Consider the following 24,609-nt stretch of genomic DNA (forward strand, 5'->3'; position numbering starts at 1 on the left):
ATTATTTTTAAAATGTTCACCCGACAGAATGTAATGTCTTTAACGAAGTCAGAATAAAAAATTGTTAATGGACCAAAAAAAATAAAATTTGGAAAACCGATGGTAAAGGTTTTTTCTTTTCTTCGTAACCCTAACACAAAATAGATTCAAGAAAAAACAAAAAAAGCTACGTTTTAGATTTCATCAAAATAGTTTGTTTTTACAGTTGAAAATTACATTGTTATCGGGTTTGAAGCTATCCTGAAAATTTCAGCTAGCTTATCGGGAAGTGCCTCAAAGAAAACAAGAAAGTGAATTTATAAAATCATGGGAATGACACATATTGAAACACTTAATATTATTAACCATGCCATGGTCATTGCTCACCATGTGCTGGTACTGCAGCGCGGGCTGCGCGGGGTGCGGCGCGGGGTGCGGGTGCGGGTAGGGCACGAACTGCTGCATGGGCGCCGGCGCCAGCAGTGGCTGCCCCGTGGCCGCGGCTACCTGCATGCCCGAGCCTGCCGACAACACTCATAATGTCACACAAAATAGCTACTGTTTAACCTGTGGAAATTAGTATGAAATACAATTTAATGTTGGAGTCAAATTGTCTTCTGCTTTTTCATTTTTAGCGATTTCGCCCTAAAGGGCTAGATGTAACTAGATTTTTGTTATTTATCAACATAAATCTGTTATCTCTTATACATCTGTTATCATTTAATGAATACTTCACGAACCGTAAGCAAAGTTTAAATACAATTTCTAGCGTTTGTTGGTATGATTTATAATAATAAGCCCTTAGAAATTATGACTTGGTTACTGTACCTTTTCTGAAGTTTCTCTGTTGCTGTGACTGCATCGGCGGCTGTCCAGCGCCGCCGGCGACGCCCGCTACTCCGGCGCCACCTCCCATCGCCGCGCCATAAGCCAGCTAAACAACCACACAGATTCATTAGATAATGCAGCTTTAAAATATACTTGTTTCATGTTACAAAACATTTATTTCGGTTTCGATGTGCTTTTGTAAAAGTATTTAGTAGAACCATGCAGTCATTTGTACAAGAAGTTGAATCACGTTGAATATTCGAAGATTCGTGTCAGAGGGTCTAACACCACGACTATTATAACAGTTGTGAAAGAGAGACGCAAGACGTCGTCGGAGTGAAGCGGTGTCACGCGTTCAGGCGGTCGACTCCAGGAGTAGTTGTAATGGATATACGTTTGTGTAAAAACTTATTGTTAAATGTTTTTGGCCTCCGAAATACAAAATAGGTATTAAAAGTTTGACGAACGGGTTGAGCGGATTTCAATTTAGATTGTTTTGTACGAAAAGTGAATTATGTGCGAGTGTTCTTCAAATTGTGGGGGTGAATTGTGACATTTTTACTGTAGGGAACTATTTTTTTTTCATTTTATACCTGTCTTCGTTTTGATACTTCCAAAATATTTAACAAAAACGAGTCTTAAAGAAGTAGCACTAGTAGAGTGCATTATAATTAAATAAATACGGTTTGACATGACACATAGATATCTCGGTTATCGTAACCGTAATGAAGTCGCGAACTTTGATCTGACATGCATTCCTTATAATATATATGTATACTTACATAACGAATGTTTGTATGAACATACAAGTTAATATGCCGTCTTACATGTTGGTTTTATTTAAACTTGTGATATTGGAAGGTATGAAATCATTTTATTCTTGTTATATTGTAATTAAGTTTAATTATGTGAAGTAGTATATGGATGGATATGGTCTATTTTTATTTTGTAGTTGACCTCTAAAATGCACGTTTGTTTATTTCAGTTTTGATGAAATTCTTTCAAATAAACAATTACAGTAATAATAATGTGATTGAACCTACTCAGTCCGCGCAGACTTAACCTTTTTCTAAAAATTCGACTTTATGCTGGAAAATTTTAGAATCTAGACTTATTAAAAGCAATACAGCCTTATGACAGCTGTCAAAAAGATTAACTTAGCGCGGACAGGGTTAGTTATGAGAAATTTAAGAAAACCCAAAAATAAACAACGATTATTTCGGCGCATGTTCTGTTACTGAAGAATTTTAGGTTACCGCAAATAAACAGTTGATATATAGGTATCTTGAACTTGAAATATGAACTGATAAAAATATAAATACAGGACCTAGATTCTTGCTTGGTATTATAAAATAATCGCTTAATTACGATAAGGCAGATATTTATTATCGCAATAAATACTTATTTAGTTTTTTTAGCGAGTATTTCAAGTGCAGATTAAAAATATGGCTTTATGGTTTATACTAGTTTTAACAAAGGTATCTAGTGACAGCTGTAGATTATGTAAATTTAATTCTGTTTCGTAAACTCGTTCGGGCCTTGAACTTTAAGTTCTGTACGTATGGACAAATCAATTCTGTGTACTATATTAAATGGATAGCGATAATTTGATAAGAGCCACGCGGACACAGCTGATAATTACACCGTTCATGTGATTTGACATTTAAAGATACATCTTTCAGTGACTTTGCGAGCTCGTAGCGGTGAACACAAAATGTATTAAAATTATAGAAATAATCGTAAATCAGTGTAAAATTTGTGACTTTTGAACAGTAATATCAAAATGTGGTTATTCTGGGTTATAGTCGTATTAATATTAATAAAAATTTACAACAAAATTACGAATGGCAAGTGTTACTCGGACAATGTTATGAGTGGAAAGGTAGTGGTTGTAACCGGTGGGAATAGTGGTATCGGGTACCAAACTGCCTTGGAACTGGCCAGGAGAGGCGCCAAAGTGATATTAGGCTGCCGAGACGAGGAACGGGGGCAGAAAGCCGTAGCTTCCATTATCAAGAAGACAAAGAACAAATTCGTTAGATATATGTATCTAGATTTAAGTTCATTCGCATCTATAAGGAAGTTTGTCGATGACTTTAAAAGTTCGGAAGCTAAATTGGATATTTTGATAAACAACGCGGGGGCTAGCGGCGTGCACAGAGACACGACTGAAGATGGCTTGATCCGGGACATGCAGGTCAACTATTTCGGACCATTCTTACTAACTATACTTCTGACACCGATACTGAAGAAGTCAGAACCGAGTAGGGTGATCATTGTGACGTCAACGCTGCACAGATTCGGTACTATTAACGACTTGAACAGTCCTCACTCGTTCATGAGGACTTACTGTGACAGTAAGCTATGTAACATATTGTTTAGTAATGAATTAGCTCGGCGATTGGAAGATACTGGTGTGTCAGTGAATAGTCTGCACCCGGGACACGTCAACACGAGTTTTTACAAAGCTACCATACTTGAGAAGCTAAGGACACTTATATTATACTCATTTTTTAAGAATCCTATTGAAGGTGCACAGACGAGTTTGTACTTGGCGATTTCCGATGAAATTGATCAAGTGACCGGTGGGTACTTTGTGGATTGTAAGGAGGGTTATATGGGTATGAAGGCGAGGAACGAAGAGTTAGCTGCACGGCTTTGGGAGATGTCCGAGAAAATGGTTGGCTTAAAACCTGAAGAAGCTATTTAGAATATAATAAAAGGAAATGTTTTTCTGTTTTTCAATGTTAACTTAGAAAATGTAATGTTGTTTTAAGAGTCATATTTACAAATTTACAATATACATTTAGGATAAATCATATTAGTTTTAATTACTGTTAAGTGAACATAAAACCACTGCAAACAACGCAAATGTTAGTTATCACGAACCTTAAGTACTTTCTAATCGAATAAATTACTTTTTATCTATAAAGTATCAATATTACTGTTAAATATGTTTAAATGCTTATCTGCTGGATTAAGCACGCTTTAATTTTGGCAATACTTCTGTAATCTATACTAATATATAAAGCTGAAGAGTTTGTTTGTTTGTTTGAACGCGCTAATCTCAGGAAATACTGGTCCAAATTGAAAAATTCTTTCTGTGTTGAATAGACCATTCATCGAGGAAGGCTTTAGGCTAAAAACCATAACGCTCTCAGCGTTATGGTTTGTTTTGTTGTGGCTAATAGCAGCGAAGATACATTTTTTTTTACCATGGAATATGTGAAAAAAACAGGGCAGGTATAAATCATAACTTATATCTTCTACCCACGGGGTCGAAGTCGCGGGCAACAGCTAGTGCTTCTATATAATAACGACATATTATACATATAATAACGACTAAAGGGCACTTTAGCAGTATCGCAACAACGCATATTAAAAGGACTTGTGTATTCTTTTACCATTCCTTAATTTTATATGGTACATGTGGCTTATTAGTTTGTAAAGACATGTAACTAATAAAATGACATAATAAAAACATTCATAAGTTTAAAGCTAGATTTTTGGAAAGGTGACGACAGTTTATTGCTGAACTCAATAAGAATAACATGTTGGAACCGTGCACCTAGAGTCAATACTATAAAGTTTTGCCTGCAAAACGGCATTTTTGTAATATAAACTTTCGATCTTGAAAACAAAGGTGACCTTTTCGTCGTCGAAATATTAGATTTAACGACTGCATATCTGATTGCGTCATAGCACCTCCTTCACCATAGAACTCAGAAGCAGCAGATATTTGTATATCATTGTATCCAATGGTTGGAAAGTTGGACTATATTTTCCCATCTATTAGATTGCATTCGTGCGACGTGACTACTTATATGAATCAAACATGTGCCTCACGCGTTTAATTAAATAGTGCAACCATTCCATTGAACAGTGCAGCTACTTCTATTTCATTGCATATATTGTGATTTTCAAACGTGCTAGACGCGTGGTAGTACTAGTAAATTTCTTTAAACAGCCTGTGTACCTACACTGCATTTTTTTGCTAACACACACGAATGTGCTGAATAAAATTTTGCTGACTATTAATTTTACTTAAAATATGTATTGATCCGTTTCTCAGTGTTTAGAAAAGAATGGAGAAATAATTATCTTAAATGACTTAAATGGACAATAGATGTAGGTTAATAATAAATAAAATCACTCTGTAAGCGTTAGATTTAGTTTTAAAACAGTTAATGACCATTTGACTGTGTACACATGATAGGCAACATACTGCACAGATACTTCTTACGAAAGGCTCTTTTAAACACATCTTTATACATTTTTGAAAGGCTGATCAACATAAATAAATGTTAAGACATTTATCAAACATCATTTTAAGTGCTGTGATTGTTTGTCAGTTTTTTAACAACCAATCAGACTCATGGTGAGTCTTTCTGTATGGATAACACAGATTGGGGTAACATCTCCCCTTAAATATATAATGTAATAATAATATACCGTGTAAGTATCTGTAAAACCTTACGGAAAGAACATAAATTGCATCAGTTAAGGTCTTTTTATATCTGATGCAGTGAGTATAGTTATTTCCGTTCGGTAACAGTATGAAGCCCATAGCGGGTCGGCCAGACAGCGAGGTAAACACCCAATTACATAACGACACACTGCGGGTAAAACTGAACACTGCACGCGTGCGAACCTACGACGTTGAATGTTGTGACAAATGTACTTTACACTATTTAAATTGATATTAATTGTATCAGGTTTTGGGTAAAGTATAACCTATAAATCGGTTTTTCAATACCCAAATTTTCAGTAGAACGAAAGATACCCAAATCGAATGTGCTTTTATCGATTTGAATCGATTCATTTCTTACTTATATACCTTTTGACGGAGGATAACAATTTTTTCGACTGTACTAATAAAACAAAATGAAAATCAAGTTCGTTGCTGCATTTTAGACGTGAAAGAGCTACGAATTACTTTCGATTCTACGCGACTATAGAATTTATGTCTCAGATTTGACAACTAATCTTGTTACTCCCTATCTATAAGTTTTCTACCCTTGTGCGGTAAGTACAGTATGATATTTGTCACGTGACATTCTCGGTCGCAGCGCCCGCGGTCGCTCACCGCGTCGGCTCGCTCGCGCTTGTCGGGGACCATGAATATAGGCGGCGCGTACTGGCGACACTCGCACCCCATCTCCATCTGTCGCCCCATATTTACCATCAGTTCACTTGTTGAGAATTTCTTTGGGTAATATCTTTCGAGTAAATTTTGATACATTACCCGTTAGATTTAAAATCATGCAGATAAATTTTGTTATTTTAGTTCAATATTTTGGATCAGTCAGAGAAGTTCGACGAACAGTTGTATATATTATCAGATTGTCTTATCAAATTAAATAAAGGGCGAAGTAATACATCGCTTAGGTAAGTTTCGTTTGTCCCCATGCTTGATGGTATTCAAACAATTAGAGTTGTTGTTTCAGGAGACGCTTATTAACGTAACCTTTACACCCATACCAAGTCAATACTGCAGTGACATACGCCAAACGGAGAGGGGTATCGTAGTACAGGGGTACACGGAGTACTCCTGGTAGTATGGGGGTACAATATAAGGTGTGTCGTGTACTCACGGCGGGATGCGGATGCGGCAGGTAGGCGGGCGGCTGCTGCGCGGCGGCGGCGGCGGCCGCCATCATCGCGTAGGGCACGGCCGCCACCTGCGGGTAGCATTGCTGACACTACGTCATCCAGATCTTTTACAACGCTTACTAGTACGATTTTAACATGATTATTTTAGTCTTTAAAGTATCGCTTATCTCCTTTTTGGTGATTTTGGCGGTTGTATAGTTAAGAATGCGTGTATTTTTTATACTACTTTAAGATTTAAGTTTTGACTTAATCAAACACTCCTTAGACATCTTGTGTCTCGATGGATAATTAATCTAGTCTTATCATAGTCCCGGGCTCTATCCAAATTAGTACACGAAGTTTTATATACATACCATAGGCGGTGGCGGATGCGGTGCGGGTACATAACTGACTCCGGGACCCATTACACTGACTCCACCCAAGTTCACGCCTACGCCACCGACGCCTACTCCCACGCCCACGCCCACACCTGACGGAGTACCGGGGGTATGTGGCCTGTGGATCAAAATACGTTGTTAGTAAATTTTAAAGTCCAAAAAATAAGAAAGATTCCTTTAATTTTGTAAGTTGTTAGTACATTTGTGTTATCAGGTTATTAACTAGCACAAATACGAATTCTACTTTAAAACAGACCTTACCTAAATTATTCAAATATACAAAAATTAATTCATAGCATATGGCAATAACTAACAAGGAGTTGGGACACATTTCTAAACATTAAAAAATGTACTATTAGCCTACACTACCATATTACAGACAGTACACGTCATCATTAATTCAGAAAATATTCTGCTAGTCAATACAATATAAGATAGTTGTGTACTGACCGGCTGGGGTTGGGCGTGCTGGGGCTGCGCGGCGTGAAGGGCTTGGCGGCAGGGTTGAACTCCTTGGCGTTGGGGTTGAGCGTGGACTTCTTGATGGCGGCCACGCGCTCCACGCCGGGCGACGACGACGACGGCGGCGACGCCGACGGCAGCGAGCGCTCCTCCGCCGCGCCCGGGGACTCGCCCTTCGGGGCCGCCGGGGCCTGCTGGAATATGAACAGTCACTTGTTAAGGCAGGGTAGTCATTGTGTGAAGCTAATGTTATTAAATTTACATGTTTTATGATTTATTTTGAGGATTATGAAGATAGGATAGGAACTAATAAATAATCAAGGTTCTATTACAAGTTAAGTAACACTTGAATTTGATTCCGACAATATTATAACAGATAAGGTGTAGTCCCATGAGTCCAGTACCGTTTATAATTGTTAGTGTAATTAGGGTATCATTGTAAGATTCACCATAATGATATCAAACAGAAAATGACCCATTGCTGGGCAAAGACCCTTTTTCACAGCTTGAATGCTTAGAAAGCGGTGAAGGGTGACAAAACGACACGCTGGCATTGGTTTAAATGACATTCATTAGTAAGTATGTCGTATACTTTAGAAGAAATGGATTTCGTCTTTTCCATATAGAAGAATTAAACATTGACGACAATACAAGCTTACAACATGTTGATTTCAGCTTACAAATCCAGGTTTCTCATGATATTTTTCTTCACCGTTTGGCAGTAGATGTAAGAGAGTACATATAACTTTTAAAACAAGTCATATTGGTACTTGCCTGCATTGAGATCGAACTAGCAACCTCGTACGTGCATACAAATCCGTTCATAGATCCACGCGGCCACCACGACGGCTTTCACCATAATATCGCAAAGGTCAAAGGTATGGACATACAAAACCGTTATTATCCAATTTTAAATAAACCAAAAATATAGTACATGGCTTCGCATTACACTGGTGTACCTGTTAAATTTCTCATAACCTAGCTCTTCATTTAGTCAACATTATAGAAGATATTGCAAAAACGACATCTATTGGCGATGATGTGATAGCATGATGCGACTATATCAAATCATTTTTATGATTTATAACATTGAAGACATTTAGTACAAATGCGCAAGAAATATAATAGCGAGTGTACAGGGTTTATTTATCAGTTAGATTTTCCCGAGCACTGAGGCTAACGAATCGTTCAGATACATTGAAAAAGTCACGTGACTTGTCTATATTGGTATATGGAAGATTTCTATTTGTATTGTATTTTAGTGTGATGTAACATCATAGGGTAGGCTTTCTGAGCTGAGAAGGAATATCATGATATGTATATGAGAGTGCAGACAGTGTGAGTGTGTATGTTACCTTGTGCAGTACGGGCGGCGTGTGTTGCTTGGGCGGGCGCTTGGCGTGCGCGTCGGCCGCACACGCGTTGGCCGACACCTCCGGCGGGCTGGGCGCCGGCGGGGGCTGGCTCTACAACAATAATGCAGGTTCATAAGATAAATAGCACAAAGGATAGATTTTTTTATTATCATTCTGGACTAACACTACGAAAAGCCTACTAAAATCTGCTTTTCGTCGTCATTGTATTATTGGGGAATTAGATAAATTGTAATATAGCTGGCAGATGAGACTATATAAAACAATGTAGGCTTGTACATTTTTCAGTGTTATTAGGTATCATCACAGATAAGGGGAATAGGAGCTTTGAAAATGCAAAGTAGGTAGATAGGTTAGTATGCTCCAGATAAGATGAAAAATAAAGCGAAAAGAGGCAAAACCATTACTCGTCAGTGCAGCGACTTTTTGGTCTAACCAGTTCGAATGTCAACACTTGTCCTTTTCACGAGAAAAATAATGTATTATTTGTAATAAATATTAAGTTGTGTAAAAGTAAGTCAGCTAACCGGCTGTGGCTGCGGCTGCTGCTGCTGTTGCGGCGGCTGCGGCTGCGGGGACGGCGGGACACCGCCTGCTGACACCAGCTTGAAGTCCTGGCTGAACTTACGCAGGTCCTGAATATTACAAAAATATGAAGTTCATTTGACTGAACGGATAGCCGAGTGGTTGAAGTTCCCACGCCAAACCCACGGAGCGCATGTCGAGGGGTCGATCACCGCGTAGGTCAAGCATTTGTATGAGACCCCCGAAACACAAGGATTAAATTCCTTAACGAAGGAGTATGTGTCTGATGAATGACGCTATGCTCGAGATCGTTCACATTAAGTTATTTCAATTTTACAATGTGGTAGCGTGTACACAAGCGATAGTTACCTGCACGTCTTCGACGCGGCGCGGCTCTGGCGGCGCGTGTCGCGGCGGCCGGCCCAGCGCCTCGCCCGACGGCGGCGGGTTCTACACATAAAGATCTATGTAACTATTTGGTCAAACATAGAGAATCTTCCTCATACTATGACATACATATTAACCAACGACGATTAACATCGACACTATCAGCATCCTAACATATTATATCTTTATCTTTACATTATTCTTTATACTGAGAACTTCTTGGTAATAGTAAAACAGCCTGATGCATAAGGGCGTGTTTGACTCAATCGTTCACGAAAACCATCCATCATTATCACTGAACATTTTGGACAAATTGTAAATCAGTTTTTGTTCATTAGTTTGGTATGTAACGGTACTTACGTGATGATGGTGTGGTGGGAATCCCTGTCGCGGGTGTGGCGGCGCTCGGGGCTCGCCGTTCACCTTGTTGACACTGGTGGCAGGCCTACACGTCAGTACAGCGATGTCATAATAAAACAAAAAATTACGAAATAAAATGAAAGAAGTTTGGAATAACTGAATGAAGGAGTAGGGTAGGCAGGATCCAAATAAAAAAAAGAAAAATAATTTTCTCGTTGCTACTTTCAAAGAAAGTATATGAATTTAAGTGGTTTAGGATACTTTCATTTGTCCAGCATCAAACAAGTCATGAATACTCTTATGGTCCAAATTATACACAATAATAATTTTATGGTATAAGGCAAGCGTGTCTAAGTGTGTATACGTACGCGTGTTGCTGGTGCGGCGGGAAGGGCGGCACGTGGTAGGCAGCCTGCGCGGCCTGCGCTGCGTAGCTCTTGCTGCCTGCACTGCCCGCGCCCATTACGCCCAGCGGCTGCACACACATATTACATTTGATTTACTTCATATTAGGGAGATGTATATGTGTATGTGTCGTCGCTTGTGTACGCAAACGCTATCCGATTGGGTCCAGATGAGAAGACAATAGAATTATATCCTTGAGACAAAAGGACGCCTAGATGTCCCCGCTCTACCTAGCCTTGATTTATCGAACAAATATCCAATGATTTTGCGAAAAAATAAAGCCCTTGGAAAGGGGGTATCCGTGCCTGATGATGCGTGCTCGTCGGAGCGGGCTTGTGAGGGAGAACTTTTCTTCGAAAGCAGTTTTAAATCCCACAGACACTGCAGCACTCCCTGTCCTTGGCCGCCAGCGCCGCGCCCCCTGTGTGTGTGTGTGCTTACCGCGTCGTCCTGGCGGCGCTCGGGCGGCGGCGGCATGGCGGGCAGCGGCGCGAGGTGCGGGCGCGGCGCGCGATGCTCCTTGTCCTTGGCCGCCAGCGCCGCGCCCGCGCCCCCCGCGCCCCCACGCACCACACACGGTGGGGACCCGCCATTGTTGCTCGCGCCCGGCTTTACCAGCTTGCCAGTCTACATAAGCAAAACACACCATTATTAGTTACAGGTTAGGTATTGCGAAGGAAGACTCGTACGAAACCGAGGGTTCGAGGTACCGCAGCATCCTGGTATTAAGGCTAGCCAGCTATAACATTTGAAGTTCAAATGGCAACGTACGCAAATCAAGGATCAGACCTATCCATAGTCATATTACACTCACCGTACATTCATCCACATCTTACCTGCATGTTCTTCCTCTTGTTGGGTATAACATATTTGCCGGCGCTCGAGGCGCCATCTTGCGGGCGCACGACGGCCGCAAACCTCTCCTCTTCGTCACCGTTCTCCAACTCGATGCGCGCCTTCGACGAAGCCGCGTTTTCTATCTCAGCTGCAATCTCTTCTGCTTTTGCTTCCGCGTCCCTGGAGAAAAATAGTAGTTAGAACTGTACGAAAACTTTCAATTTTATTATTACAATCGATTTTTATCACCAGTTTTCGGTGATTTCTTATAATATCTTTGTAAGATATTTATGACCCATTATCTTATTTACTGTAGTTACCTATAATCTTGAGTATCCTTTCTCTGCAGCGGCAGCGTGTAGCCAGCCAGCGAGTGATCATAGGTACTGTGTACGCCGTACACCTCTTCGTTTTTACGGAACATGTCGTTGGCGTCCCAGCCGTTGGCGCGGTGGTCGAGCTCCAACTCTTCGAGTAGCGCGTCCCCGTTCAGTTGAGGAGACTCGCCGACTTCAACGTCGCAGCCGTCCCAAGGTTCGAGGTAGCGCTCCTCGCCTGTTCGTCCGTTACCTGCGGACACACCTGTCGCATGGGACTTGATACAATACACGAAATATAAGTAGTCGATAGTTGGAGGGTAGTAGTTAGGCCGATCGAGATGTGTAAAATAATTACATGGTGGAATATTACAAAATCTTTAACATACTTAGTGTAGATATGACACAAGCAAATCTCATTAGATTTCTTGCACAATATTTTCAGTAGTTAGTGAAAGCGTCAAGCTGCTACATCATGTTGACATTCAAAAAATGCCTTGTAATAGCTTATTTTACAAAATAGTTCCTATCTTATCTCTGTCATTCTAATCAGAATCTAGGAAATCTTCGCATTATATTGAGTACAAGCTAAAGTTTTTTTTACATTTTGCTTTTTTTGAAGGTACATAGCCGCACGGGTTCTGACGCACAAAGAAGTTTCGATTAGCGAAGAGCGTTAACCCATTGAAGTACTAATTGTAGTGCTGTCAGACTGATTAATTGCTAACTAAACAAGCAACATTTCAAGTTTTTAACTAACTTGCAATAAATACTTGCATTTTAACATAGCTGACGTCATCAAGCTTATCTTGAGTGCACTTGAAATGCTTTTTACAAATTAGTTTAATATTTCAAAGTGTTCGACCCTTTTTTGCTGCTATATTTGTGTTTTTTTATGTTTAGTTTCATGATTATGTCGATACAAATGCATTACAATTGGCATTAAAATTGGGCGTTGCGAATGCGTTAAGAAATTTGTTCCGCATCGACAAATTTTTTTGAATTAATTTTTTTAATTTTTGAATGCCGTTTCAAAGGTTAGTTTTAACCCATATGTTTGGGCATCATATATTAAACAACACAACAATAAATTACGTCTTATATCATCGTTCTAAGCGCTAACTATCTCACTGCAGGACATAGGACAGTCTTCGTTCTAATGACTAAATCAGGACTCAGGACATTCATAACTTTTTAATCTACAAGTATGATTGTATCTTACCATTAAACTTGCTAGATATAGCACTATCTGTCTGGAAAACGTCATGGGTGGCGTATTCAAGGTCCGAATCCTTCGCCCTAATGGAGACAACATCCTGTGGCTTGAAGATTAATTTCTCAACTACTGAATCTACGGCAACAACGCCTTCTTGGTCGACTCTATGAGCCACTTCTAAAACAACCTGGAAAAAAAGAAAAACATGTTCAATAAGGAGTTTCGTTATGTTTTTGTAAATGTTAGTCATTGATGCACATGACCTTAAACTTCATGGTGAAAGACACGTCGTTATCTTACTGACTAATATGGTTGTAAGAATCATATGAGCACGGACAACATGCTACAACTAATTTAGGATTGGCATTATGTATCCTAAGTTGCTAACCCTTTAGAAAACTAGTAATATTTATTCTCCTTCTCTCGGCAAGGCTTCTGTCAAGTAATTAAAACTATCATGGCTTTGGCTACAGTTTAATTATAAAACAAGGTGTTTCTGATATATAAGCTGGCAGTTTCATTTCCTGGTAGATTAGCATATTAAAAAAATACTTGTTTGGTGCAGACACAGCGAAAAGTTCCACTAATCGTGTTTTGTTAGAATATTATTATATCCAATTAGTACACAACTTGAAACTTTAAAGTGCTCTTATTTCGGTAATGCTTTTAGAACTTTTTAAATAATTGTTGGGTTGGTTTGTGCGTTCGTAAATTTTATAGACAAATGCCAATAATATTTGTAGTGACGATAAAAGCCTCGTCAATAGTTACTTTAACCACAAATTACACTCACGAATATACTTCACCTTGTACATATTGCGAAACATTGATAATGAGACAAATTCTCAACAATGCCAACCTGTCTAGAATTTTCATTCAAAAACTAAACGATTTGACAGGCGGTTTTTTCTCAGAATAAAGTATGGCGGTACGGGTGTTTACAATAACCTATATTGTTAATATAAACACGAATCGAGTTATAAATGCATTGTTCCGAGTGTGCCGCTATTGTTCGTAATTTATTGGGGTTTCATATCTCAAAATATACCTAAGGCGCGGCGAGGAGTTGTGATAGTTTGAAACCTGTGGATGAGTTAATACGAATCGTTATTTTGAGACTAATTTCTGCTGTGGTATATTGAAATCTGCCCTCAGGGTTTTCATGTCTGGAGTATGGATCAGACGACTTAATCAAAGTGTAATTGAGAAACGTAAATATAAAACTTATTTGTACCTAAGGCAAAATTATGAGAATTTCATTGGTTTTAGCAGAAAATCTTAGCAGTTCAAATCTTTTATTATTAGCGTTGTTACATGGACCATATTTTGAAGAATTGTTATCATAAACTGAAATATTATCACGTAGATCCGTATTTCAAGTGGTAACTTTTTCGAGTCTTAAGCAAGGCACTTAAAATGTATTAGAAAGTGTTGGCTAGATATCTTGATTGATAAATTACATTGCTTGGGCACTTAAATTGTCGGCAACACCGACGTTGTGTAACTTCCTGGAGATATAAAAGTGTTTGTTTTAATTATCTTGTAACGTCAGGTCCTTTATTGATCACCTGTATCATGTTAATGCCTTGTTATATTTTTGTAAAGGTGAATTAATAATGATGTAAGTAATGTGTCATCAGATATCACGAAAAGCGATCGAATGCTTGTATATTTTCTATAGTTCGGCCTTGTATTGTAAAACTACTATTTTACTACATCTTTCCTTTGATTGAAAATACGTATTCAACGATAATTCTTTATGAGTAAAATATGTAAACGTGGAGATTCAGCGAGCGACTTTCGACTTGTGTTCACGAGTACGATACAAACAAAAAAAATATTTGTGACTCATTTTTAATAATAATATATTATAAACGTTACATTCATTGAAATGCTGTTACTTTATCTGTACGTCTATCACCAAGACATACAAAAAGATACACAGAGGAAAAATAAAATTATACTACGTAAAAATAAATAAAGTAACATAGTCGTAAGCGTCAGTAACACTGGTTATTAGGTGTCAAAGGTTAACGATGTTACGCTTTCAGTAACCGTTGTAATGTGATTTTTTATGGTTATACGTTCTTAGAAGAAAAACAGGTGACGTCTAATGCTTTGATACAATGCCCTTTGTAGCTGGAGCGGATTATCGTAGATAGGTCAATGACTTATATGTGAATTTTTATCGGGGGCCACTAAAACGCCTGATAGGATATTCGGAATATTGTGAAGATTATCACTTGATATATAAGGTTATCGCGGACATTTGTTGACATTTAATTCGTGTTTCGTGAAGGCTGTTGTTTGTAGGTTATTTTTCAGAGGCATCGAGTGTGAAGGTACGGCGACATCGGTCTAGACTTACACTCAAGGACGTTGACTCGAGACAGTCACGGCTAGTTTAGTTATGTTAATATAGCTTATTAAATCCGACATTAGACCTTTTCTGAGTGCCTCCTACATGTTGTTAATTAATACATTTTATTCGTAAAGATTAAGTATCGGTGTTACCGCAAACTTACATAAATACTGAGATTTATAATTATATATAAGGCATATTTGTTACTTTTTTGGGAAAAAAGAAGAATGTTAAACTGTTAACGTACGAACATGTTTTTACTTTACTAAATTACACTTTAATATCATGTCACAAGCTCATACATAATTGAAAATTATGTAACACCAAATAATCTATTAACAATACCAATACATAGTTTTCTTTGTAGTCTAGTCAACGGCTTTTCTGACCGTGAATTTAAGATTCATGCGACCTTATTCTAGTATTATAGTCATAACAAGGAACCGTGCCACAACGAGTTGTATCTATATATTCATTGATTCGTATAATGCTTTATTCATTGATGTTTTGAAAAGCGATTGATGTACAATCATAAAGCCGGGTTTCCACTATAAATATAAACATTTAATCAGCTTTCTAGTGAAGAAAACGTACAAAAACGTTGTACTAAGCTGTGTTTTGTTGGGGAAACCCCATAATTCTAATTATAGTATCATGATACCTTTGGTTTATAGTATCCTATATACTACTACGACACAATTATATGTTCAAGTTCTCATCGTTAAACTACTTTTTACCTTTTTTAACTCTTTTTACCCTGACTTTACATTCCACAATACTACAACTTATCTTAATTATATTTGAATGCTTGCTAACAAGATTTACTACATAGAGAAAAACCAATAAACTAAAAAATAAAATCAATTTTAGTATGGTGTAAATTGATAAAAATTGTTCGTTTTACGGCAATCTGTTGTTAGGTTGTTACTTGTTACCCAACGGGCTAACTAAATACCTCAAAGGCTCTAGAGACGCGGTGAGGGTCCGTGATAGGTTGACTTCTTTTGTTTTCTGGCTACACGCCAAATCAGTGCTCTTGTATGGACAGATACGTGTTAATATGAATAATATACAGCTAATAACGTGGATTTTTATCATTCTTTCCGTAACAAGCTTTGTTGTGTCTTTTTTCGTTCAATATCGGGTTAATAAAAATAAACTGAAAATCAGATTATTAAATTTGACCATAATCTCCCACACAAAACCAACCTTACTTATGTAGAGATTATTCTAGATTAATTGTCCCAGCTTACTGTAGTATACTATGAATCTATTGCTATCACGTCCGTTTTAATATAGTGTAACAGTGACAGCAATATATTTAGTTAAAGGTAGACAAACCGAGAGGTTCCAGACGCAGCCGTATCGATCGATCTTGCAGCCGCCATCGCGCCAGTTAGGACGTCAAACTTAACGTAATTTCCCTTAAAATCGTGTCTAGACATAAAATCAATACGTAAATATGAGCTCAGACGTCCTAAAGTGTATTGACATTTACAATACGTATTCACGATTTGTTAACAAAATTTGAATATTTTTTTATGGTAGAAGCCTTTACAGATGTTTCAGAATTGTTCAATCATCACGTTTAATTGACTGACAGCTTTTAAAGTCTATATCCTAAAATAATTGAGAGTTGCTCAATAAGAGTGTGAAAAACATCTAATATTAGCGGAAGAATTAAACGAACAAAGCTAATAACCTTCTAGAATCACCATAGGCCATAATTTTCACCAGATATGCTCAGAAAAGATTCGCAAACGTTCTTAATAAATTGTAAGTGTATAGATACTCTCGAGCGGTTAGTTAGGGAGTCTGTTCGGATCAAATCGATAGTAACGCGAGGTGTGTCGGGAAGCCAACATGCAATATTGATGGCTAGGGGTTAAAACCCTGTTTTTCTTGCGTGAGCACTTCCGATGCTGGTACTAACGCCTTTCATTTTAAAATATTCATACAACTCTTTGAAAGATTTATACAAAATTGTAAGACAGTCATGGCAAAATTCGTGTTTAAAATCTACTGAGCAGATAAAACAGTTTATATTATCCTTATCCCTGCAATTTCCATAATTTAGTAGACGTCAGCTGACAGTTTTATTGTCGACGGATATTATTTGAAACGGACCGACTGACCTTGGACCACAGTGATACCTTACGCATAAACCGGTTGTTATAGCTTCTAGTATACAAGGGAGTTTTAAATCATTGTAGGGGACTCAACCATGGAAACATGTTCGGTGGTCATCTAACAAAGAATTTTAGTCATTTTGTTTGATCTCGCAATTTAGTTCTCATACGCAGTTTTGAATAACCAGTTTAATAATATCTGATAACCCTTTGCAGGGCAAAATATCTATTGTACAGGCTACACTGTGACGGGAAATGATTTTTAATAACTGCAATCATACCAGGAAGTCACACAAACATTTTTTAGACTGAGGTTTTCTGAGTATGCCGTGTCAAATCTATTAGACACATAATAAAATTATAATGGCGCATAATAGTAAAATGCTGCATACATGTTTATCTCTGTAATTCCAGGAACGACGACTAAGTTGTTTAGAAATATAAACTTTATAACAATGTGGTTAAAGTTTACCTTCAAATGCAATGTTAGTGATAAAATTACTAAGTATTGAATGATTAATTCAGGAAATCTGTTAGGTTTTATTATGTTGATTGAGGGGAAGTGGACCTAGGAGTTGTGGTCAGTGTAATAGGTAATAAAAATAAATGATATTCTAATTATCTGTTTCCTTTGAAAGTCTTTATATTTGTGTTCAGGATAAATCTTGCTATTGATTTTAGGACCATTCTCGGATTAAAGAAAAAAATGGTAGTTTCGAGCTGGTCTGGCGATAGAACTGGAGGTGGCCTTAAGTACTCTGTAATGGCAGTACCTTATTTTGACTATACCACAATTGCGATCAACACTAATAGACTCTTGTTTTCTGTCCATTGCCAGTGTATCTGGAAGACACTGTCAGCAAAAATACAGCCTGTAATATATCGCGTAGAGAACTCCTACAGTACAAAGGCTATTTTATCAACTCATCTATCTGTGTATTACTGCAATTGTAAGTTACATTTCCAGAGCAATTAGAACTCGTACAAATGACATAGATGGCCTCATTAAAGGTAAGACAACCGTGTCGAATTGCATGGCTAATGGTCGATGCGCATCTACGGTATATTATTAAGCGGTTTCCGTTACGCGTGGGACCATAAAGCAAGCTTTCTAACTTATGCGTGTGACGTGATAATTATTTGAATTTATTTATTGATACTTCTTAAACATGTGTTTAGTCATTATCTTTGTGTTCCTGCATTAAGGTTTACGCGGAAACCGCTGTTATAACGTTACCGCTGACTTTACCGCTGTTATAACGTTAGTTTGGCAAGGGATCGCAGAATTAGGTAATGTAGTCCAGTAATTGGATGGCCGAAACGTACCGTGGAATATTTTGAAATTGTCTCTAGCTGTGTTGTGGAAGAACTATGTTTTTTAGAGTTAAAACTACGGAATGATAAGCAACATATAACTTCATTTTCGGTAGTTATAAAAAAAAACCAGAATATAGACAACATGCGATCGGGAGATCCCGTATTACTATTTACATACATTCCAAAAAGCGATATCACTTATCTAAGCCAAAACAAGCACTATGAGATTTTTAGAAGAATAGTGTATATTTAAACAAAGACGTCCTACGCCACGTGCGAAAATCGTTCAGCGACCATTGACCTATCTGAACAGAGGATGATGATTCACTCAACAGTTATTGGCTATCAAATTCAATCATTCTCATCCATCATACTTAAAGCTATCCAGAAAAGTGAAAAAAATATATTTTTGTACATGTACAAAGAAATAAGAAACAAAACGACGCAGACGTCTCAAAATTCTTACCCAATCAATATCTATTTCGTTTATTGCGACCACAAACATACGTCTGGGTTTTTACGTGTTTATAAAATAAACAAAATACCTTTTAACGTAATCATTATTACTAAAAGCTAGGAGGTGTATGGTATATCGAATCACATGAGTTTCTTTGTACGTTTTGGATGAAGGAAAACAATGTCAGGATACTGGCACGCCTGAATATTTCAAAGGTCCACGCTACGTCAGAGGAACTCTGACACCAAGTTGTGTACACGTACCATGCAAAAAGGAGTTTATACGTTTTATGCATTTACGTGTAATACGTCGCAATTCGCGTGACAATTTCACGGCCGCGTGGGGTCGTTCAGAAGAGTAAAACAAGAGTCAATTAGCGTGTGTCATCAGACAGGAATTTTCACCGTCTCGACGTACAACCTTCCACAAATTGAAGCTCGAAATAATAACAAAAGTGAGCCTTAGAGAGTTGTAATAAGGATGCTGTGTATACAGTGTTGTGTGGTGCACAGTACGTTCCGAGTTCGCGTGAAGGTCGGGGAAACGTCTTGCTAGTTTTGTTGAATTAACTGGACATTATTGTGAGGTCAACGTTTGCTTCCGTTGCATGTTCTGTTAGCGTAAATAATACGTTATTCTAATTAGGTATTTATTTATGATTAGGTTTTAAATACACGTGAGCTATTTGTTTACGTAGTGATTTATTTGTTTAGGAGTAACCTTTTTTTTTATTTTATTTAGGAAATGGATCATAAAAAGGTAAGGTAATGGATCATAATAAGATAATTATGATTCAAGTTACTTACTGAGAAAACTTTAACAATTACCTTACGCTTTCATTTTTTTTAAATAGTCATTATCTCAGTCCCCTAAGAAGTAGAATAAACTAACACTATAATGCTTTGCTGTAATGCATTCCATCAGCGCAAATCTTTCAGGTTTGCAACGCAGTACTCTTAATAATTGAATATTTCATATGAAAGGGATGTCTAGGGTTTAGCGAACCACATAATTCAATGACTTCAATTTGAGTATCCAGCTAATTTAGTACGTTTGATGTATGAGGGGGGGGGGGGGCATAAAGGAACAACCGTTAGAAAATGTAATCACGAAGGTGAATGCTTAAAATTTTTAATTACTCTAAAAATCCGTAATGAAAAGCAAAAGTGGAATATTGAAATAACATGTTTGGTCGTAAAACAACGGAGGTTACGACTTTCGTGTGAAAATTAATCATACAATTGAATGATTTAACGGTAGATACGTTTTGAGATAGCATGCTGTTGCAATAACTATTTAAAAAGCAAGAAATAAAGAACACAATACGTACATGCAAATTTGAAAGATTAAACTAGTATATTCAAATTGCTGTCTATTACTATGCAAAGAAAGTACTTAGTATAACAATGATATTGAAATGGTGTAAATATAAAAAGAAACTTGCCAATAAAGTTAGGTTGCACCATATAACACATGATCTCTGAGTATTTAATTTATGATATTGACTGGTGAGGCAACGTTAGGCTAACCCCATCCCGTATAGCGCCGCCCGGGAATACTGAGCTACAGCGCCACCTATTAGCTAGGAGAGCAATGATTTTACGGTGCAGTCACCTATAAAGGATGTGCATTCATCTCAGCTAAAGATTTCCAGGGAACATTCATTCACGATCTGAATCTATCATTTCCTATTAAGTACTTCAAATAATGAAATAATGATCGTAGTTTATTTCGATCACCCTAAGAACATCGATTCCATTTCCGTATAGGTTTAAATAGAGCTCGAAAAGGAAGGCATAAAATCAGCTGGTTTACCGCGCATGTCCAGTGGCGACAGTGGGGTGAGGGCTCTCAAATAAACTGATAGACTGAATAACTGTATATTACACTGCACTTTTCACTAACACGCAGGTTCGACGCACTCTGGGTATATTAAATCAATGTCTTTCGTAACAAAGGATGGAACAGCGGCCGGATAATGTCACAATCACAAAAACACAAGTATCTCTTGATAGCACACAGAAAGCACAGCGTTACACAAACTCAGCACAGGTGGTGCCAACGTTAAAATCGTTTTTAAAATGTCCAAAACCATGCTACAATGCGTTTATTGATTCGACCTACATTTCATAGTTTCGTGGGGGTCACGCCAGCGCAGATAACACAAAACTGCTGCGTTACCGGGATGCATTTTATTTCGCACACACAAAATAAATATTTTTACGCGATAATTTAAGTTGGAAAAACAAAATATGAATATTTATCGCAATTTGCAAAACAATCGCTAAAATAATAGTAATGCAAGCAATATGTGTTCAAAATAGGTTATCAGCACTGCATTGGTTAGAATGATTGAGATCTGTGGTGGGACGTGAATTCCGTAGTGTTATCAGGCTTCAATCAGAACTTAGCCTATTTCCATGTGTGACGCGAGCTGTCATTGGTTCGATTACGTTTATAAACTGTGATTATTTAATAGAATGTTCTGCGGCGTGAAGCTCTGTTCCAACGTTCGCCGGCCGGCGAGCGCGTGGAGGGCGCGGTGCGACTGAGGAAGTCTGCACATTTACGTCAGTTACAGGGTCGTTCCTACTCTATGATTTATAGTTATATAATAGTATGCTCGCGGCCCGGGCCTGCGAGACCACTGCAACTATTGCAGCCTCGCCTTTAATATCGTTTTGTACAGGAATATCATAGTAGTTTTATTTATAATCCCTATGTAATGTATATAGAATATGGCACGTCAATCACCAAACTCATTCGTGTTAAAAATTGCCTGACAATAGACTGAGAACCAAACGAACACCAAAAAAAAAAGATTTTGTGTACAAAAATAAACTGTAAAGCAATTAGCTTGGTCATTTCAAAACGTTAACATAAGTCCACTCGTACGAATGGTAAACGGTTACAATATCGCCCCTGAATTGAGTACACGCGATTATATGGGGACATTAGATCGTCAATCAATTTAACGGCTTTTACATTGCGTTTTTATATGTCGTAGAGAAAAAAGTATATACTTCAGTACGTTTTATGGCCTCACTCTTATGTTCATGAAACTTTTAGTACAACGTTTATACGGGACGTAATTACATAATCGCGTATCAATGGACGTTAATATGTAAAGCAGGCCTCATTGTGTGCGGCTGAAAATTGATTGTCATTTACATTGCCGTTTTCACTTATTAAGCAACAGATTTATTAACAACACAATTTATTTTATAATTTTGGGTAATTTTTTAAAAACTATTATTAAGTCTAGGAAGGAAGTTCGTTAACCAGCTAGACTCATTACTTTATCTTAGATTTCCTCTTTTTAAGGCAGGGCATGAGGCATGAGTGATAGTCTGCAAAATTTAAATGAACAAATATCAAGAATGGGGTGCTAATTAAGCTTGTAAGACTTGACAAAATCAAACACAGTACGACATAATGCAGAATATATTTTCGTCAGTTCCTTTTCCTATTACCACTTTCCATAGTAGAAGTTGACTTTTTACCGTCATCTTATTTCCTCTTTAAACCGACTACTAATGACTAAGAAAGTCAATTTTGAAACCCTTACAATTCTCAAATACAATATAATATTTAACGTTAAGAAGTTCCAAACCGGTACTAGTACATTCGAGAACGTATTCGATCTGGGATCGGTGAAGGCTAAAACTGCAACCTATTTATATACCGAAAAGATCATTAACCTAATCATGTGACAAGACGTAAATAGATCGTAGTAATCATAAAAACAACTGACTGTACTTTGGTTATTATATTCAATCCTTATTAATGTTTATTTGGTCAACTGATATGTTCCCATGCGGTTTAATGGTAAATCTATCATATAAGAACGAGTGTATTAGTATGGCAATTGTTTGTCATGGTATGCTGATATATAGTCCACATTTATCAAGCTAGGAACCGTTGCGACTAGGATATGTAGCGACTGGTGTGTTTTAAGAGCCAATCGCTTCATCAATGTAAGTCTGGGCAGTTAAAGGGGGGACAAATGAGGCGTTTTTGCTAGTCCCTAAAACCGGAAACTTATTCAGAAAGGTAATACTTATTTTTGATTTTTAAATGCTATAAAAAACTGAGCTTTCCTTCTCTATTTTTATTTTTCATACTCTTGTGTAAATAAGCGACATTTTAAGTTCCGTGTGTGTTTATCATGTTTCACTATGTTGAAATCTGAGGTTAATTTTGGTTTCTCTCATAGAAATCCGAGGAACAGCCGCGCAATAGCTAATCAATTATGAATACTATGCGTCTGAAATATCAGAGGAAGATGTGACAATAGTTTCCACATATCATCCACCGGGACAGGTGACACTGCTACGCGACACGTCACAAGATATTCTAAAATCGACAGTTGCATAACGAATTCGTCTATTTTCAGAACATTATTACCAACTGGATGTAGTAATTTCATTGTTTGAGACCCTTTTGGTGTGAAGTAATTAGTTTGGAACTCCTAAGTTGTTCGACAAAAGTTTTACGTAATTTTTGTAAGGTGAACAATGTTATTGTTTTTATTAAGTAATGGAGTAAGAGGCTTCTTAAAAGTTGCTTAAATTCGCCGTCCTGTGTAGTAAGTAATGCGCTCCTTTTAGTAAACTGTGGTACTATAATTATCAGCTCTTTTCTCATTTAAATAAGTAATCTAAGCTTTGTTGCCTAACTAAATTGCAGACATTTTGTTAAATAGCCAAAGAGTAATATCAAGTGACATTTAATTGTGTTTATTTATAGATTGTCATTTTTCTGCAATACAAAATTACTTATTAAATGCATTTGATTCTAATGCACAGTCATTTAACAATAAAATTTAACATGGACGTGAATTCTAAAGTCAGGATATACTCATTGAAGTTCGTCTTTCGTCTATTTTGGCACAAAGCACATGTTTTGGCTAAGCTCTGAGTAGGCATAAGTGTATTTATCTCTTTCATATAGAGAATGATTGATTAACGATGCTATCAGAAAACGGTGTACAACAGACAGTTTATCTAGATATTGGTGTCTATACTAACATATGACGTCAGAATAAGGCTAGACAGGTAAATAACTACGTACCTACAGGAAATACTAAGTTATTAATGCTAAGCGCGTTTTTATTCCATGCTGGGTAGAATGGCAGTGTTCGTCAGATTATGCTGAACAGAGGTATCTGAATGACGTGGTGATAGACAGACTGTAAGCATATTATATACAGTACTTACTTCAAATTGTGCGCTAAAAGTTTTAAAGACTCCTTCCCATAAGCTTCCAGACTGCGTGAGCACCTGTACGATGTCGCCGACGTGCGACGTCGCGGCGTGCATGAAGTGTGCGTTGTTGTAGACGCCCTCTGGTACCACGCGGCCCCGTGGTGACCTGGACAACAAATAAACATCGTTAAATACTGAATACAGTGGTAGAAGGTGATGAAAACATTTTTATTACACCACATCATATGCTACGCATTGGGTTATTTCTATGTGGCGTCAAAAGATACTCTTCTTTCAGGTGAGCGGTCTTACTGTTTGATTTTTAGCCTTTTTGAAACCTACTAATGGACTGCATTACTAGATTAGGTTGTCTTAATCTCTAATGCATGTTGGGTTCGGTTAAGTCGATGAGGATTTCCAGCGGGTAAAGAAAATGAAAATATTCGATACGCTAAATA

At 37.5% G+C, this 24,609-nt stretch overlaps 1 protein-coding gene and 1 pseudogene across 1 annotated transcript in view; one reads left to right on the forward strand and one right to left on the reverse strand.

The window, feature by feature from the left end:
- The window catches only part of LOC113495904 (ataxin-2-like protein), a gene marked incomplete at its 5' end in the record, with an annotated part of 31,008 nt that extends 6,629 nt beyond the window's left edge, over positions 1-24,379 (reverse strand). The window contains 16 exons of the mRNA XM_026874904.1: positions 367-500; positions 808-913; positions 5,894-5,971; positions 6,402-6,503; positions 6,774-6,915; positions 7,248-7,453; positions 8,615-8,725; positions 9,160-9,267; positions 9,527-9,607; positions 9,905-9,989; positions 10,273-10,379; positions 10,751-10,936; positions 11,146-11,326; positions 11,467-11,716; positions 12,686-12,866; positions 24,164-24,379. Of these exons, the coding sequence (XP_026730705.1) occupies positions 367-500; positions 808-913; positions 5,894-5,971; positions 6,402-6,503; positions 6,774-6,915; positions 7,248-7,453; positions 8,615-8,725; positions 9,160-9,267; positions 9,527-9,607; positions 9,905-9,989; positions 10,273-10,379; positions 10,751-10,936; positions 11,146-11,326; positions 11,467-11,716; positions 12,686-12,866; positions 24,164-24,379 (2,274 nt within the window). The remainder of the gene's footprint in view (positions 1-366; positions 501-807; positions 914-5,893; positions 5,972-6,401; positions 6,504-6,773; positions 6,916-7,247; positions 7,454-8,614; positions 8,726-9,159; positions 9,268-9,526; positions 9,608-9,904; positions 9,990-10,272; positions 10,380-10,750; positions 10,937-11,145; positions 11,327-11,466; positions 11,717-12,685; positions 12,867-24,163) is intronic.
- Positions 2,287-3,624, forward strand: LOC113495993 (annotated as a pseudogene).
- Positions 24,380-24,609: the final 230 nt, after the last annotated feature.

The sequence above is a fragment of the Trichoplusia ni genome, chromosome 7 (genome assembly GCF_003590095.1).
Source record: "Trichoplusia ni isolate ovarian cell line Hi5 chromosome 7, tn1, whole genome shotgun sequence".
Lineage (NCBI taxonomy): Eukaryota > Metazoa > Arthropoda > Insecta > Lepidoptera > Noctuidae > Trichoplusia > Trichoplusia ni.